Source organism: Phlebotomus papatasi, chromosome 2 (assembly GCF_024763615.1).
Source record: "Phlebotomus papatasi isolate M1 chromosome 2, Ppap_2.1, whole genome shotgun sequence".
In the NCBI taxonomy this organism is placed as follows: Eukaryota; Metazoa; Arthropoda; class Insecta; order Diptera; family Psychodidae; genus Phlebotomus; species Phlebotomus papatasi.
In genome coordinates, this window is record NC_077223.1 from 18,152,185 (window position 1) to 18,164,949 (window position 12,765).

Genomic DNA, 12,765 nt, shown 5'->3' on the forward strand with positions numbered 1-12,765 from the left:
TTGGCCAGCAGCTGTCAAGTTTTCGTCACTTTTTTTTCTCGTAGTACCTTTGTGGGGCCCTCGTCGTGCAGCTGAAGAACAAAGTGAAAATTCAGCCCAATTAGCCCCAATTTCCCTTACTCTCGAGCACTGTGGATTGTGTTTTGGGTGACGTGGTGAGTGCAGTCTTATGGTTTGCCCAGTGCAGGGTGCCTAGAGTGAGTGTGAGCGCGTGAGTTTCGTGGGAGAGGGGGTGGCTTGTGAAGCGAACGCGAAATGGGGAACAATTGCTGCACCAAGAGGCACCAGCAGGACTTTGCCGTGGCTACAGCCACTGGCTACAAGATGAACGAAGCTGCTTTCATGGGGCCGCACGCAAAGCAGCTCAACAGTGGCTCCCTGGAGTATCGCTACACACCCGATCCCAATATCGTGCAGCTGAAGCTCACGGCCAAGAGTGGTGTGGACATCATCCGGCCACTAACAATTCCAGGTCATGGGGCCGGTAGCAATGTCAAGAAACGCATTGTTGTGGCCCTCTACAACTACACTGCACGCGAAGATACGGATGTGAGCTTCCAGAAAGGTGATCGGATGGAGGTCCTGGATGACACAGAATCCGACTGGTGGCGTGTTATCCACCTCACCACACGCAAAGAAGGTCTCATTCCGTGGAATTTTGTTGCCGAGGAGCGCAGTGTTAACAGTGAAGAGTAAGTAAATACGCCCCCACCAAATCTCTCAAAAAGTCACTTCCGGACAAACACCCAATGACTTTTCCACCCAGCCTACTTCAATCTTGCCCTCCCTATACCTTCCCACGTCTCATCCAATACCTATTAAAGGTCTTAAATAGATGAATAATCCCTAGAAGAATTTCTGACCTGCAAAAATAATCGCAATTTGCGTGCCCCAGAGGCGTCTCCCATTCTAAACTGCAACATTACCCTTTGGGCGAGTGACCTTTCGATTGGAACTTTTAAAGCTAAATGGGCTCTGGATGAATCACCGATAGTGCCCTGAAATAGATTTTCTAAAATAGATTTGGAACCACTTCTCCTTCATACTCCATTTAATTGCTTTGTTTCCATTCAAAGATTAACGTTGTAATTCCAATTGGATTAAATTTGATATTAGAGGATATTTAAATTTTTTTTTTAATTCCACTGGTTATTACTATTATAAATTTATTGTATAATTTCTTCTCAGTAAAGAACTAATTAGTTCTCAGCAAAGTTCGTGAACGAATAGGCCTCGCACAAAACTTTTTTAAAAATAAATATTATGAAGAACAAATTACGCAAATGCCATTTACAATTTTGTGCACACAGCTTTAAAAATATTCTTTATAATTTTATAAAGTTGTGTGCACACTAACTGCTATCACAATAGGATTTTTCAATTTCTAAATTCAATTGGACTTTCAGATAAATGGTTCTTGCGAGTGATTTCGATTTGATTTTGAGAATATTTAGGTCGTATAATTTTGTCTCAATTGATTTTTGTCTCAACTCTCTCTCAATTGGGCATTTGGGGCAAAACGTCATCCGGTTTATCGATAGATTTGAACGTCAAAGCCTTTGTAAATTCCACAAAAAGCACTCAATTATAAAGAATCACGATAAAATAGGAAGAACTACAGCGAATTTGAGTAAATTAGCTTCATAAATAAACGCGAAAATTGTCAACAAAATTTTTCACCCGATTGAAAAAGAGCCGATTGAGCGAGAGTCTACTGTATCATACGATGAGAAATCAAAATCGGAGGTTAGAGGTTCTTTGCACAACTTTCCTTTACCTGATTCTTTATAGACAAATTTTTCTTGCTAAATATTCTAAAGTATTAGCCTGAATCCATTTAGTCTTTGACTAAATTTAAAATAAAGGTGACGGATGCAAGGATCGTAGTGAGGTAGTTAAAAGGAATGTTCCAATTTCCATTTTTGGCTCTTTTTTATAAACCAATGGGAACTCTATAATAGTAACCCTATTATTTAGTTTAGAGTAATTACACAAAATTCTGTATAATTGCAAACATTTACTGAGCATATCGCATCGCTAGTATCTTAAACTAGAACAAGGACGGATCGCCTGGAAGGGAATAAGTGATAAATGGGAATTTAATAAATTAGTTGAAATTTTCTTAAAGTGAAAATTGATTCTGTAAATTAAATATTAAAAAATGTAGTATATTTTGCATAGGATAATAAATAGACAATTTTTGAGTCACTTATAATAATCCATTTTTTTCGGGGAAACTAAGGAACTATCCGTTTTGTTAACCTGACGATTCCATCTGTACTGTAGATATGTTATACTATTGCCTTATTTTGGATGGAAAATTAATTAAAATTGGGCCACGCTTCCAAGAATGCAGTCTTAAAAAAAATCGAAAATTGGCTAAGTAACTAACGTACAACTTTTTATCGTTTTATCCTGAAGGTTGGCATCAATGCTAAGACGGCGATTGGCACCCGGGGGTAAATCGAAAAATAAGTTACAGAATAAGTTACGGAAACGCCGTGATATGTGCAAAACATTTTCGGTGCTACTTTTTCAGCCTATTTTCAGCGCCAATGGTTCATAAGAAGTGTATTTCAAATTTCCTGCGTGAAAAATATTTGCATACATTTAGGGGTATTTCAAAAATTATTTTATACATGAGCTCCCAAATAGTAGGTTATTCATATTAAATTCTTTCAATCCGTATTCACTTAAGCCGGAACTCCCTGTATTAAGAAACAAGCCTCTTTTTTATGCATTGCTCTCACATAAAAATCCATAAATTCATATACCTATCTCTGAACTATACTAGTTTATCGAAGATGAACGTAGTTAAACTTAATTATTGTTCACTTGAAGAAGGATATGGATAAGTATTAGTTAAGGAGCAGAACATCTTCAAGATGTTAATTTCTACCCCTGCAAAAATAAGAAAATTATAAAAGAGCACTAACTAAAGTTTTATTGTCTAATTTTAATTGAATATATTACTTACTATTGCTAGATAATGTAATTTTAAATAATTTCTAGTCCAGAAATTAAGTGTTTTTAAAAATAATTTATAGGTCGAAATAGTGGACATTAATTTTTGCATGAAATTTACATATCCGCAGAAAATTTCTTGCAAATAAGTTACAGAAACGCCGTATAATACATGCAAAATATTTGAGACGTTAGAATGAATTCCGCGCGGAGTAAAAGTAGTCAGATCCAAAAGGTTCAACTGTTAACCCTTTAAGGACGATTGGACACCGGTGTCCCATAAAGGAAATAATTTTTCCTGACTACCTAAAGTTATTTTTTTATTATGTTTGTACGTAATTGCAAAGTATATAGAAGGTTGAAGGAATCTAGAATATTTTTTGCAAGTCTCTAGCTATTTGCTGTGTAGTAAATATTTAGGCTCAAAAATGGCGAATTTTTTAATTCTCAAATTCATAATTGATTTTATTTATTTTTTTTTTACTTCCAATTTTATTTAAGCAAAACCATTTTGGCAATAAAAACTACAATACTCATACGTAATATTTTTCATTTAAGCGAAAAATATTATTCATTGGTATTGTCAGAAAAATTACTTAAATTTTTGGGCTATTTCTGTTCCTATCGTTCATAGAAACACAAAATACACCGAATCAGACTCTGTTGGACTTTCCAAGATTAGATGTAAGACTTATCATTGATTATGCTTCTCAGTTTAATTTTTATTGTTGATTTTCAATCCGTAAAAAGTGTCTCGTCGTTAAAGAGTTAAAAAATGCATTATAAATAGGACTTGCTCTAAGTTCAAATTTCCCGCTACACAAATTAGTATACATTAAGGCGTATTTCAAAGATGATTTGACAAATTATCTCCAAATTGTAGGCCAACATGCATAATTGTGTGTACACAATCCTGTTAGGTGCATAATCTTGAGAGTTCTTGTCTAAGGTACAATGGAGTTAATTTGAAATCGGATTTAAATTGGAAATATAGAATTTCCTCACTGTTTAAGATGGGACAACAGGGGAAGAAGACCACGAAGAAGTACAAATCCTACATCGCCTACATTAAAGAATACTTCTTGTCGGTCTTTTTCTTTTCCTCTGGGGAAAAAATAATGAGTAATTTTAAGGAAGTCTCAAAATTGTTATTTAGGTCCGATTCCAAGTTATCCGATTTTACCTTAATCTGCATTTAAATATTAAGAAAAATTATTGAAAATGGTGCAGTTTAGAATGGCATATGCGGTCATAATCAAGTTATTACTTAGAAATATTATTTTCATGGGAATATGCAGAGAATAAAATGCAATTATTCCTGATGCCTGTGGAAGGATATTGAGTCATTTAAATTGATCTCTTGCAGTTGGTACTTTGAGAATGTGTCGCGGAAAGAGGCAGATAAGTTACTGCTGGCAGAGGAGAATCCACGTGGGACTTTCCTGGTGCGTCCTTCAGAGCACAATCCCAATGGATTTTCGCTGTCCGTGAAGGATTGGGAGAATTCAAGGGGATTCCACGTGAAGCACTACAAAATCAAACCACTGGACAATGGCGGTTTCTACATTGCTACAAATCAGACCTTTCCGTCCCTTCCGGCTCTCGTTATGGCGTACAGCAGTAAGTACCATATAGAACCCACATGATCGCACACAAGATACAATCTATTCAAAGAGATAAATTCGCTCAGCATAATTAGATCAATTAGATGTTGTCACACAATCCAGAGAGTGATAAATTGAGGGAAAATATTCCGCATATCTCAGAGACATTCATTGAGTTATTGCTGCGATAACAGCTCAGGGGAATTAGATTGAAGAGGAGGATTGGCTAAAAGAGAAGTGGCAATAATCTCACAGAGATGTAGGTGAAGAAAGAAATAATATTTTGCGCAGAAAGAGATTCAATTTGGGGATTTGTCAGGTGAAGTCGTTCATGGAGTTAAAAGGACTTTTATCCCTGAATTTTATTGAATTCACGTGTAATCCTGATTCTTTAATGGGTTTATGGCGAAGCTTATTTTTTAAAATATTCTACAGGAGTGCCATAAGGATTTTGCGTGTTTTTTTTGTTGGAATATTTAAGACATTTTTCACGTTCTTTACGTTTTATTTGCTTTGTAGAAATACAAGGTGAAATAAGATTAATGATTATAATAATAAATTAGTGGCTGTTATTGCAGTAATCTTAAATTCGGAATTGTGCATACTATTCGATTTATAAAAATGTTAAGAAAGGCTCTTTAAACTGAACCCAGAATTATCGGATTTTAAATATTATGGAGAGTCTGTTACAAAGTCAATATATCACCTTTTTATTTTTAATTTTAAAATGTTTATTAGAAAATTGCTAAAAAAAATTAACTTCAGAATCGCTATATTATTAATCCAAAAAATTACCATTTATTTAATACCCTTTAATATAAAATTAGTATTCCTTTGCGATGAGTTGAATACTTAATTAAAATGTTTGTTTTAATTAATAACCACATCCTGGTATAAAGCGTTAGGCGTTTATTATTCGGTGTGTTACCGCTGTTGTTAATACATAATGAGAACACTCAATTAGAATGTTTTAATTTATTTTTTCACATATTTTCACCTTGATGCTTCCATAATAAATTAATTAAACGCTTAAGAAATGAGAGCAAGTTCCAGGAAAAAAAAATTATTCCACTGAATTATGGAGCATGCGAAGATGTTATAAGAAGCGAATATACTTTTAGCATAAAATATATTTTTGAAGATGTAGGGAAAATCCCGGTTTCATTTTAATTACAAATTTTTTGTAATTAATATTGGATTTATTTTTTTATTGGTCAAACTCCAGAAAGTGCAATATTATTCGTCGTTTGTAATTTAATATCGACTTTTCGTATATTGTACAACTTTGAAGTCTTTAAAGAAAACACGTCATATTATTCACATACATTTTATTTAGATAGGGGAAGGTCGTAAGGCTTCGCACACAGTCTGGCTTCAAACCCTTCGAACACTTCATAATTTTTCCATATTCCTTCAATGAGACACCTTTCACCGGAAAAATCGCCATCTTGAATTCTTCAAGGTTAAAGTTCAACCTAGACGTGGGGGGTCTATTTTTCAGCGGATTTGGTTGAATTTGGATTCATTTGAAAGGTCTTGAAATTTCAAACCCGAATGCATCGGTCACAATCTTATTTTGAAAATAGCGTTTTTCACGTTTTTTCTGTCTCCTGTTCCTAGCCCATATAAATTGCCAAGGATTTGAGATATCGACTTACGGTCTTCGACAACCGCTCCTAAAATTACATTATCACCCCATTGATTTTCTACCTCAGTGGACAAGCAGTTTTTCAATAGACAAGCATCCCTATAATGCCTATAAATTTCTATAAGTCTTATCGTCTGAAGTCGAGTATCTGATTAAAAAATCGCAGTGTTTGTTTGTGCCCCTCGTAAAGAGAAAATAAGTCAGAGCTCGTTCTCTGACTCAAACAAAAAAGACTCTCAAAAGGTGTTTCTTAAACGATCAGGAGGGGAATTCTATAACAGTATTACAATGTCATATGACATTGTCATATGAAGCTTTAAACTTTAAATTGTGATTCTGTCTAAAAAGGTTTAAAACAAAAAATTCAAGCTTTCCTAAAGTGCCATAGGGGAAAGCTTTGAGGCTTTGCATACACTTTGACTTCGAACACTTCATATTTTTCCCATATTTTTTTTCGGAGGCAGCCAAAATCCCGAATGCCAACATCTCTATGTAGCTACATATGACATAGTAGTAGATATGACATGTAGTAGCTATGACACTTTTAATAATTCGAGATTTTGGCTTTCGGTATTTTGGCCTTCGGAATTTTGACCGGGACCCTTTTGAAAATTTAAGAAAAAAATGTTTTTCGAATTTATGCAAACTGTAATTGTTAGTTATCATACTTATTGGCTCCGAGAGGTTTTTCCTTATTCTGATCTAGAAATATCAAAAAAGTCACAATATCTGCAAGGAAGCAGAAAATCGAAAATTCACGATTTTTGACCAAAAATATCTAAGCTCAGGAGTTAATTAGGATCATGCAAAAAATATCCTAGATTTGGACATCCTTATAGTTTGTAATCATCCACAAGAATCAGAATTTTATCGATTCTAAATAGTCTAAAAAAAATCTTTTTTTCCATGGGTACCCAGAGTCCCAAAGGAGACGAAAGAGTTAATAGTTAATAGGGAAAAGTACCCCTTGCTTTGCACGGCCCCAAGCAATGACTAAATTTTCCCTTTGTTTCCCAATAAATGTGACTTATCGCACCCATATTTTAAAAACTAGGGGAAAGTTTCCTGTTTTTAAAATATTTTGCGGAATCACATTTATTCAAATACAGGAGAAACTTAGTCTATCAAACTTGGAAGCGTGCAAACTCTGAGGCACTTTCCCCTATTAAGTCACACATTTCCAGAAAAAAAATTAAGTCAAATTCATAAAAGGAATATGGTAAAAATATGAAAAATGTGCGAAGCTTGAAAAGCTTTCCCTACTAGGGGAAAGTACTCTGCCTTCGAACATTCATGCCTTCGAATAATGGGAATTTCTTTTATTTTTCCTAAGAGACTTACACAATTGATAATAATCTAACTTATAATTTAATAGAAATGTGTAAGTTTCTTAGGAAATATAAAAGAAAATTTACATTATTCAAAGCCATAAGCGTTCGAAGGTACAGTACTTTACCCTACAACCTTTATTTATAAAATTTGGAGAAAATGTAGATGGGTTTTGAAGTGAGAGAGATAAGCGAAGTCGCTAGAGAAAATATTGACTTATGGGGTGGGTCACCGAAAACCATAACTGGATATCTCTAACCCTTTGGGCTGTTATCGCGTTGACATTGATTGTCATTTGCTTCAAATCAAACGGAAAACTTTTTTTTTTTTCATTGCAGAAAATGCCCTGGGTCTGTGTCACATTTTATCTCGTCCATGTCCTAAGCCGCAGCCTCAGATGTGGGACCTCGGTCCTGAGCTGCGTGACAAATGGGAGATTCCACGTTCTGAAATCCAGCTAATTCGGAAGCTGGGCCGTGGAAATTTTGGCGAAGTGTATTATGGCAAGTGGCGCAACAGCATTGACGTGGCTGTGAAGACGCTACGAGAGGGTAGCATGTCCACTCAGGCCTTCCTCGAGGAGGCGGCCATCATGAAGAAGTTCCGCCACAATCGCCTGATTGCGCTCTATGCCGTTTGTTCGCAGGAAGAACCCATTTACATTGTTCAGGAGTACATGTCCAAGGGCAGTTTGCTGGACTTTTTGCGCACGGGAGAAGGACAATTCCTACAATTTGCTGATTTGATCTATATTGCTGCTCAGATTGCCAGCGGGATGGAGTATCTGGAGAGCAAACAATTGATCCATCGTGATCTGGCGGCAAGGAATGTACTGATTGGGGAGAATAATATTGCCAAAATTTGTGACTTTGGCCTGGCGCGAGTGATTGCTGACAATGAGTACTGCCCGAAGCAGGGTTCACGCTTTCCAGTGAAATGGACAGCTCCCGAGGCTATCATTTACGGGAAATTCTCCATTAAATCAGATGTATGGTCCTTTGGGATTCTGCTAATGGAGTTATTTACGTATGGTCAGGTGCCGTATCCGGGAATGCACAGTAGAGAAGTGATTGAACAGGTGGAACAGGGCTACCGAATGCCTCAGCCGGCTGGTTTCAATTTGCCCACAGAAATCTATCACTTGATGCTGCAGTGTTGGGATCGAGTGCCGGAAAAGAGGCCCACTTTTGAGTTTCTCAATCACTATTTTGAGAATTTCACTGTAACATCAGAGGTGCCCTATCGGGAAGTCCACTAAAGTGCTCTTCTCTCTGGACATCTCCCCCTCAATCTCTCTAATCCATTGCATTTATATTTTCATCTCGAATTTTAATCCAACATCAATTCCCCACGAAAATTCATCTAACTCGGTGAGTAATTTTGTTTTTGGACTTCAATTGAGATTTAGGTTGCGTCAGGAAAATGCATTTCTTGGACTTTTGTGTCAAAAGATCAACCAGAGATCTTTGGTAATTTGAATAATTTTATTCCGCATGATGCATATGCTTCATGTAAGGTTTTCAGTGACGTCACACAGTGGATGCGACTTTTGCGCCACTTGCGGTACTTGCACAAACTTTCAATGATCTGTAAGGTCTATTTATTTAAAGTTTGCTATTAAACTTTAAATCTGAATACAATTTTTATTCTTGGTATATTTTTATTACAAATAAAAAAATATTAACACAAATTTAACAAAATATTTTTCACAAAAACTTAGAAAAAAATCACAATGTGTGCGTCAGGGCCATGACGTTTCCTATGTTTCCCATATATTTCTAGCGTGCAGAAAAAACTTTTGAGTTTATTAGCTATTTTCGGTCATTGCTGAATGAATTAGGAAATAATGCAAATACAAAATAAAAGCCAATTTAATATAGAATAGGCAACCGAAAACCCCAAATTGGCAACCTACGTAGTTTTGGAGATATCTCGTGAAATGTGTACGAAAACAGGAAAAAAATTACACTAAAACTAGTCGCATTTTTCAGAGCTAATGTCACCCCCTGGTGCGCGTCCTATTGGGGTTTTATAAGAGCTGCAAAACCGGTATTACTTAATTGTACAATTTATTTTTAATTAAAATCTTCCAATTATAACACGTCACTCAAGAAATCACGAGAATGACTAAAGAAAATAACGTTTTGGCGAAATTTGGCATTATATATCAACATAGACGTCTTTAAAAGTGGCTCAATCATCTCGATGATTAACTAATTTTTCCATATCTCTTACTTATTTGTCTCTGAGAAAAAAAGAGGGTGCGATTTACCTTTTTTCCTCATATTTTAACACATTTTAGTTGTAAAAATATATCAACATTTTTTAATGTTATTTTTGCGCCTTTTTAAGGGTAAAATTAACATGAAAAAGGGTAACTTTAATCCCTAATACACATAAAAGCATAATATTAACACCGATTTCGGATCAATACTGCAGGGTAAAATAAACATTTCCAGAATGTTATTTTAACTTTTTCGGATTTCTCTCACTCAGTGTTGAAAATATTTATCTTGTAAAATTTTGGCAGTAAAGAAGTAGATCAAGAAAATTTATAAAAAGACATCTCATCGATGATCCTAAGCCCTAAGTGGAGGACAATTTGGGATTAGTGTTCTGTCAGAATTTACAGGCTAAATTCTCGAGGATCAGCTTGGGTCCATTTGTACCTCAAGGAAGCCATGGAGGACACTTGGACTTGGGTTTCTTAGCTCCCCAGACCATTTCAATTCGACTCAGTTTTCTGTTTTACAATTCTGTGAACTCATAGTGCTTTTTAAAGAGATGTTTTAAAGGAAGTTTAGCCTTTGGTTTTGAAACATCCACATCAGCAAGGAAGCTTTGAGCTTCAGCCATCCGGGATAATTTTTGACCGTGTATGTTTTTAATTATAAAATTATACCAAAACAATATTGGCAAGACCTTACGGCGTTATCACACTTGCACATTAAAATTTTAGTGTGATTCACATTAATTGTCGCTTGTGAGCGTCCAAATATTAAGAATATTTTGAAAACATGCACAGCTTAAGCATGAAATGGTTAAGGTTGCACTGAAAACATGCACAGCGGTTAGACTTCTTAAAACAGATGGTGCTCGTCAAAACCGGTACAGCCGAGCATAGCTCAAGAATAAAATGGATAAAATTGTGCATAAGTCCTGCATAGCTTCAAACAAAATTGAATCTAAATTTTTAACAGTTTTCTGAATCTTAATCGTTTTATGTTTAACAGCTGTGCGCGTTTTCAGCACAATATAAAGCCTTTTATGCTTCAGCTATGCAGATTTCATGGACAATATCTGAGAAGTACGAGTTTTATACACAATCTGAACCGTCTCATACTTAGCGGTGCGTATTTTCAGCACAATTTTAATTTAATATTTTGAAGTATGTTTTTATTTCAACTCGAAATTTTGAAAGAATATAAGGACAAAATGCGTTTTAGGAGCCAAGAGGAGCGCCAAGAAAGCTCTGCAAGAAATTAGGCGCCCCCAAAAAGCACCTGAAGGAATTTTTAAAGTGTCGTTTTTTATTACAACATGAAATGTTGTAAAAAATATAAAGGCAAAATGCTTTTTGTGAGCTTTATGGGCGCAAAGAAAGCCTTTAGAACCATTGGACGCCCCAGCAAGTCAGGGAATTAAAAAAGCTTTTTCTTTACTTTAACGCGAAATTTTGATAGATGAGGATAAAATGCATTTTAAACTAGGGCCACAAAACTAGAGGAGCGCCATAGAAAGTTTTTCATTTATTTCAACGCGAAATTTTGCAGAATAATAAGGACAAAAGGCATTGTAAGAACTAGAGGGGCACTCCGGAAAGACTCGGAATCTATTTTATTAAAAACCTTTTTTACTTCAACATGGAAAGAATAAAGGGTCAGGGTTTAGTTCCCTAAAAAAAGGAACATTTGCGCCCCTGGAAGCTCGCGCCCTGAGCGGACCGCCCCTCCTGCACCCTCTTAGGTACGCTACTCCCCCAGACTCATAATAAGGATGTGAAAAAAATAATAATGCATGTTTAAAAATCCCGCAGCGTTAAGTCTTTTTGAATATTGGTATTGGTACGCATACTTGCTTTCTTAAGACTTTCTGAGTGATATATTAATTTGTTAAAACTACAAGTGGAGCACTGTAATATCATTTTTTTTTAATTCAAAGAATTCATAAGAAATGACTAAGAATTCGAAAACTATGAGGTTTACTGCCAAAAAAAATCGTGACGCAACCAAAATCTTATAATTAAAATGTAGATGATTTTTTTTTACACATTCTCCTGGATTAATTGCACATTAGAACCTTTCCAGTAAGAAAGATGAGACTGAATAATTTTCTCCAAAAGACTCACTACTAAAAATCTTAAGTATATGCTCCAAATATAAATTATATCAAGTCAGTTTGTAAATATTCACAAAATAATGGACTGACTTGATATTTCTCCAAAAATAACATAAAGTATTTTAGAAGAGGTCCAATGCGATATACACTTTATTAGACTTTGATTAGAGGCTAGAAATGGTTTGGTTTTCCTTTTTTTATGTATTTTTTTTTAAGATTAATTGATCAATGAGAAATTTTCACAAATTGTCCACATTTTTTAGTAAGACATTTTTACACAAAATGATTTTTTTTAATAGTTTGAACATCGAACATCACAGTAAATAGTTTAAGTTAAAAATAAAAAAATTCCACAATTTTTCTAATACACTGAGAAAAAAAATAGGGTGGGATTAACTTTTTTTCCTCATAACTTTAACACTTTTTAGGTGTAAAAATATATCAACATTTTTTAATGTTAATTTTACACCTTTTTAAAGGTAAAATTAACATGAAAAGGGTAATTTTAAACCCCAATACACCTAAAAGGGTAATATTTACACCGATTTTGGATCAATACTGCAGGGTAAAACAAACATTTCCAGAATGTTATTTTAACTTTTTCGGATTTCTCTCAGTGTAACTAATCTTACGAATTTTGTATGACTTTTTTCCAAATAGAAATCTCATAGAAAATTAAAAAAAATAATAATAATAATTCATGAGAATGTGTAAAAAAAAAGAAGAATTACGAATGTTACTAACCGAGTCGAGATTATTATTTGTTTTTAGTTTATTTTAGAATCTTAATAACTTCTCTTTCTATGGAAGATTTTCCCTTTATTTGAGACTTCTTTTTACAAAAAAACCTACTTTTAAGCGCATTTAAAAATGAAATTATTG

The 12,765-nt window shown here is 34.8% G+C and overlaps 1 protein-coding gene across 1 annotated transcript; it reads left to right on the forward strand.

Moving 5' to 3' along the window:
- Positions 1–7: 7 nt before the first annotated feature.
- On the forward strand, positions 8–9,245 carry LOC129802895 (tyrosine-protein kinase Src64B). The gene is made up of 3 exons (XM_055849088.1): positions 8–692; positions 4,331–4,584; positions 7,884–9,245. Exons 1-3 carry the CDS (start codon positions 256–258, stop codon positions 8,801–8,803), a joined length of 1,611 nt encoding a protein of 536 aa, XP_055705063.1. The 5' UTR covers positions 8–255; the 3' UTR covers positions 8,804–9,245.
- Positions 9,246–12,765: the final 3,520 nt, after the last annotated feature.

Bases quoted from the DNA above. Each gene is read 5' to 3' on its own strand.
- LOC129802895 (XM_055849088.1), top strand. From the start codon at position 256: ATGGGGAACAATTGCTGCACCAAGAGGCACCAGCAGGACTTTGCCGTG. The intron at 693-4,330 runs GTAAGTAAATAC...GATCTCTTGCAG, and splicing joins CGCAGTGTTAACAGTGAAGA to TTGGTACTTTGAGAATGTGT. The intron at 4,585-7,883 runs GTAAGTACCATA...TTTTCATTGCAG, and splicing joins TCTCGTTATGGCGTACAGCA to AAAATGCCCTGGGTCTGTGT.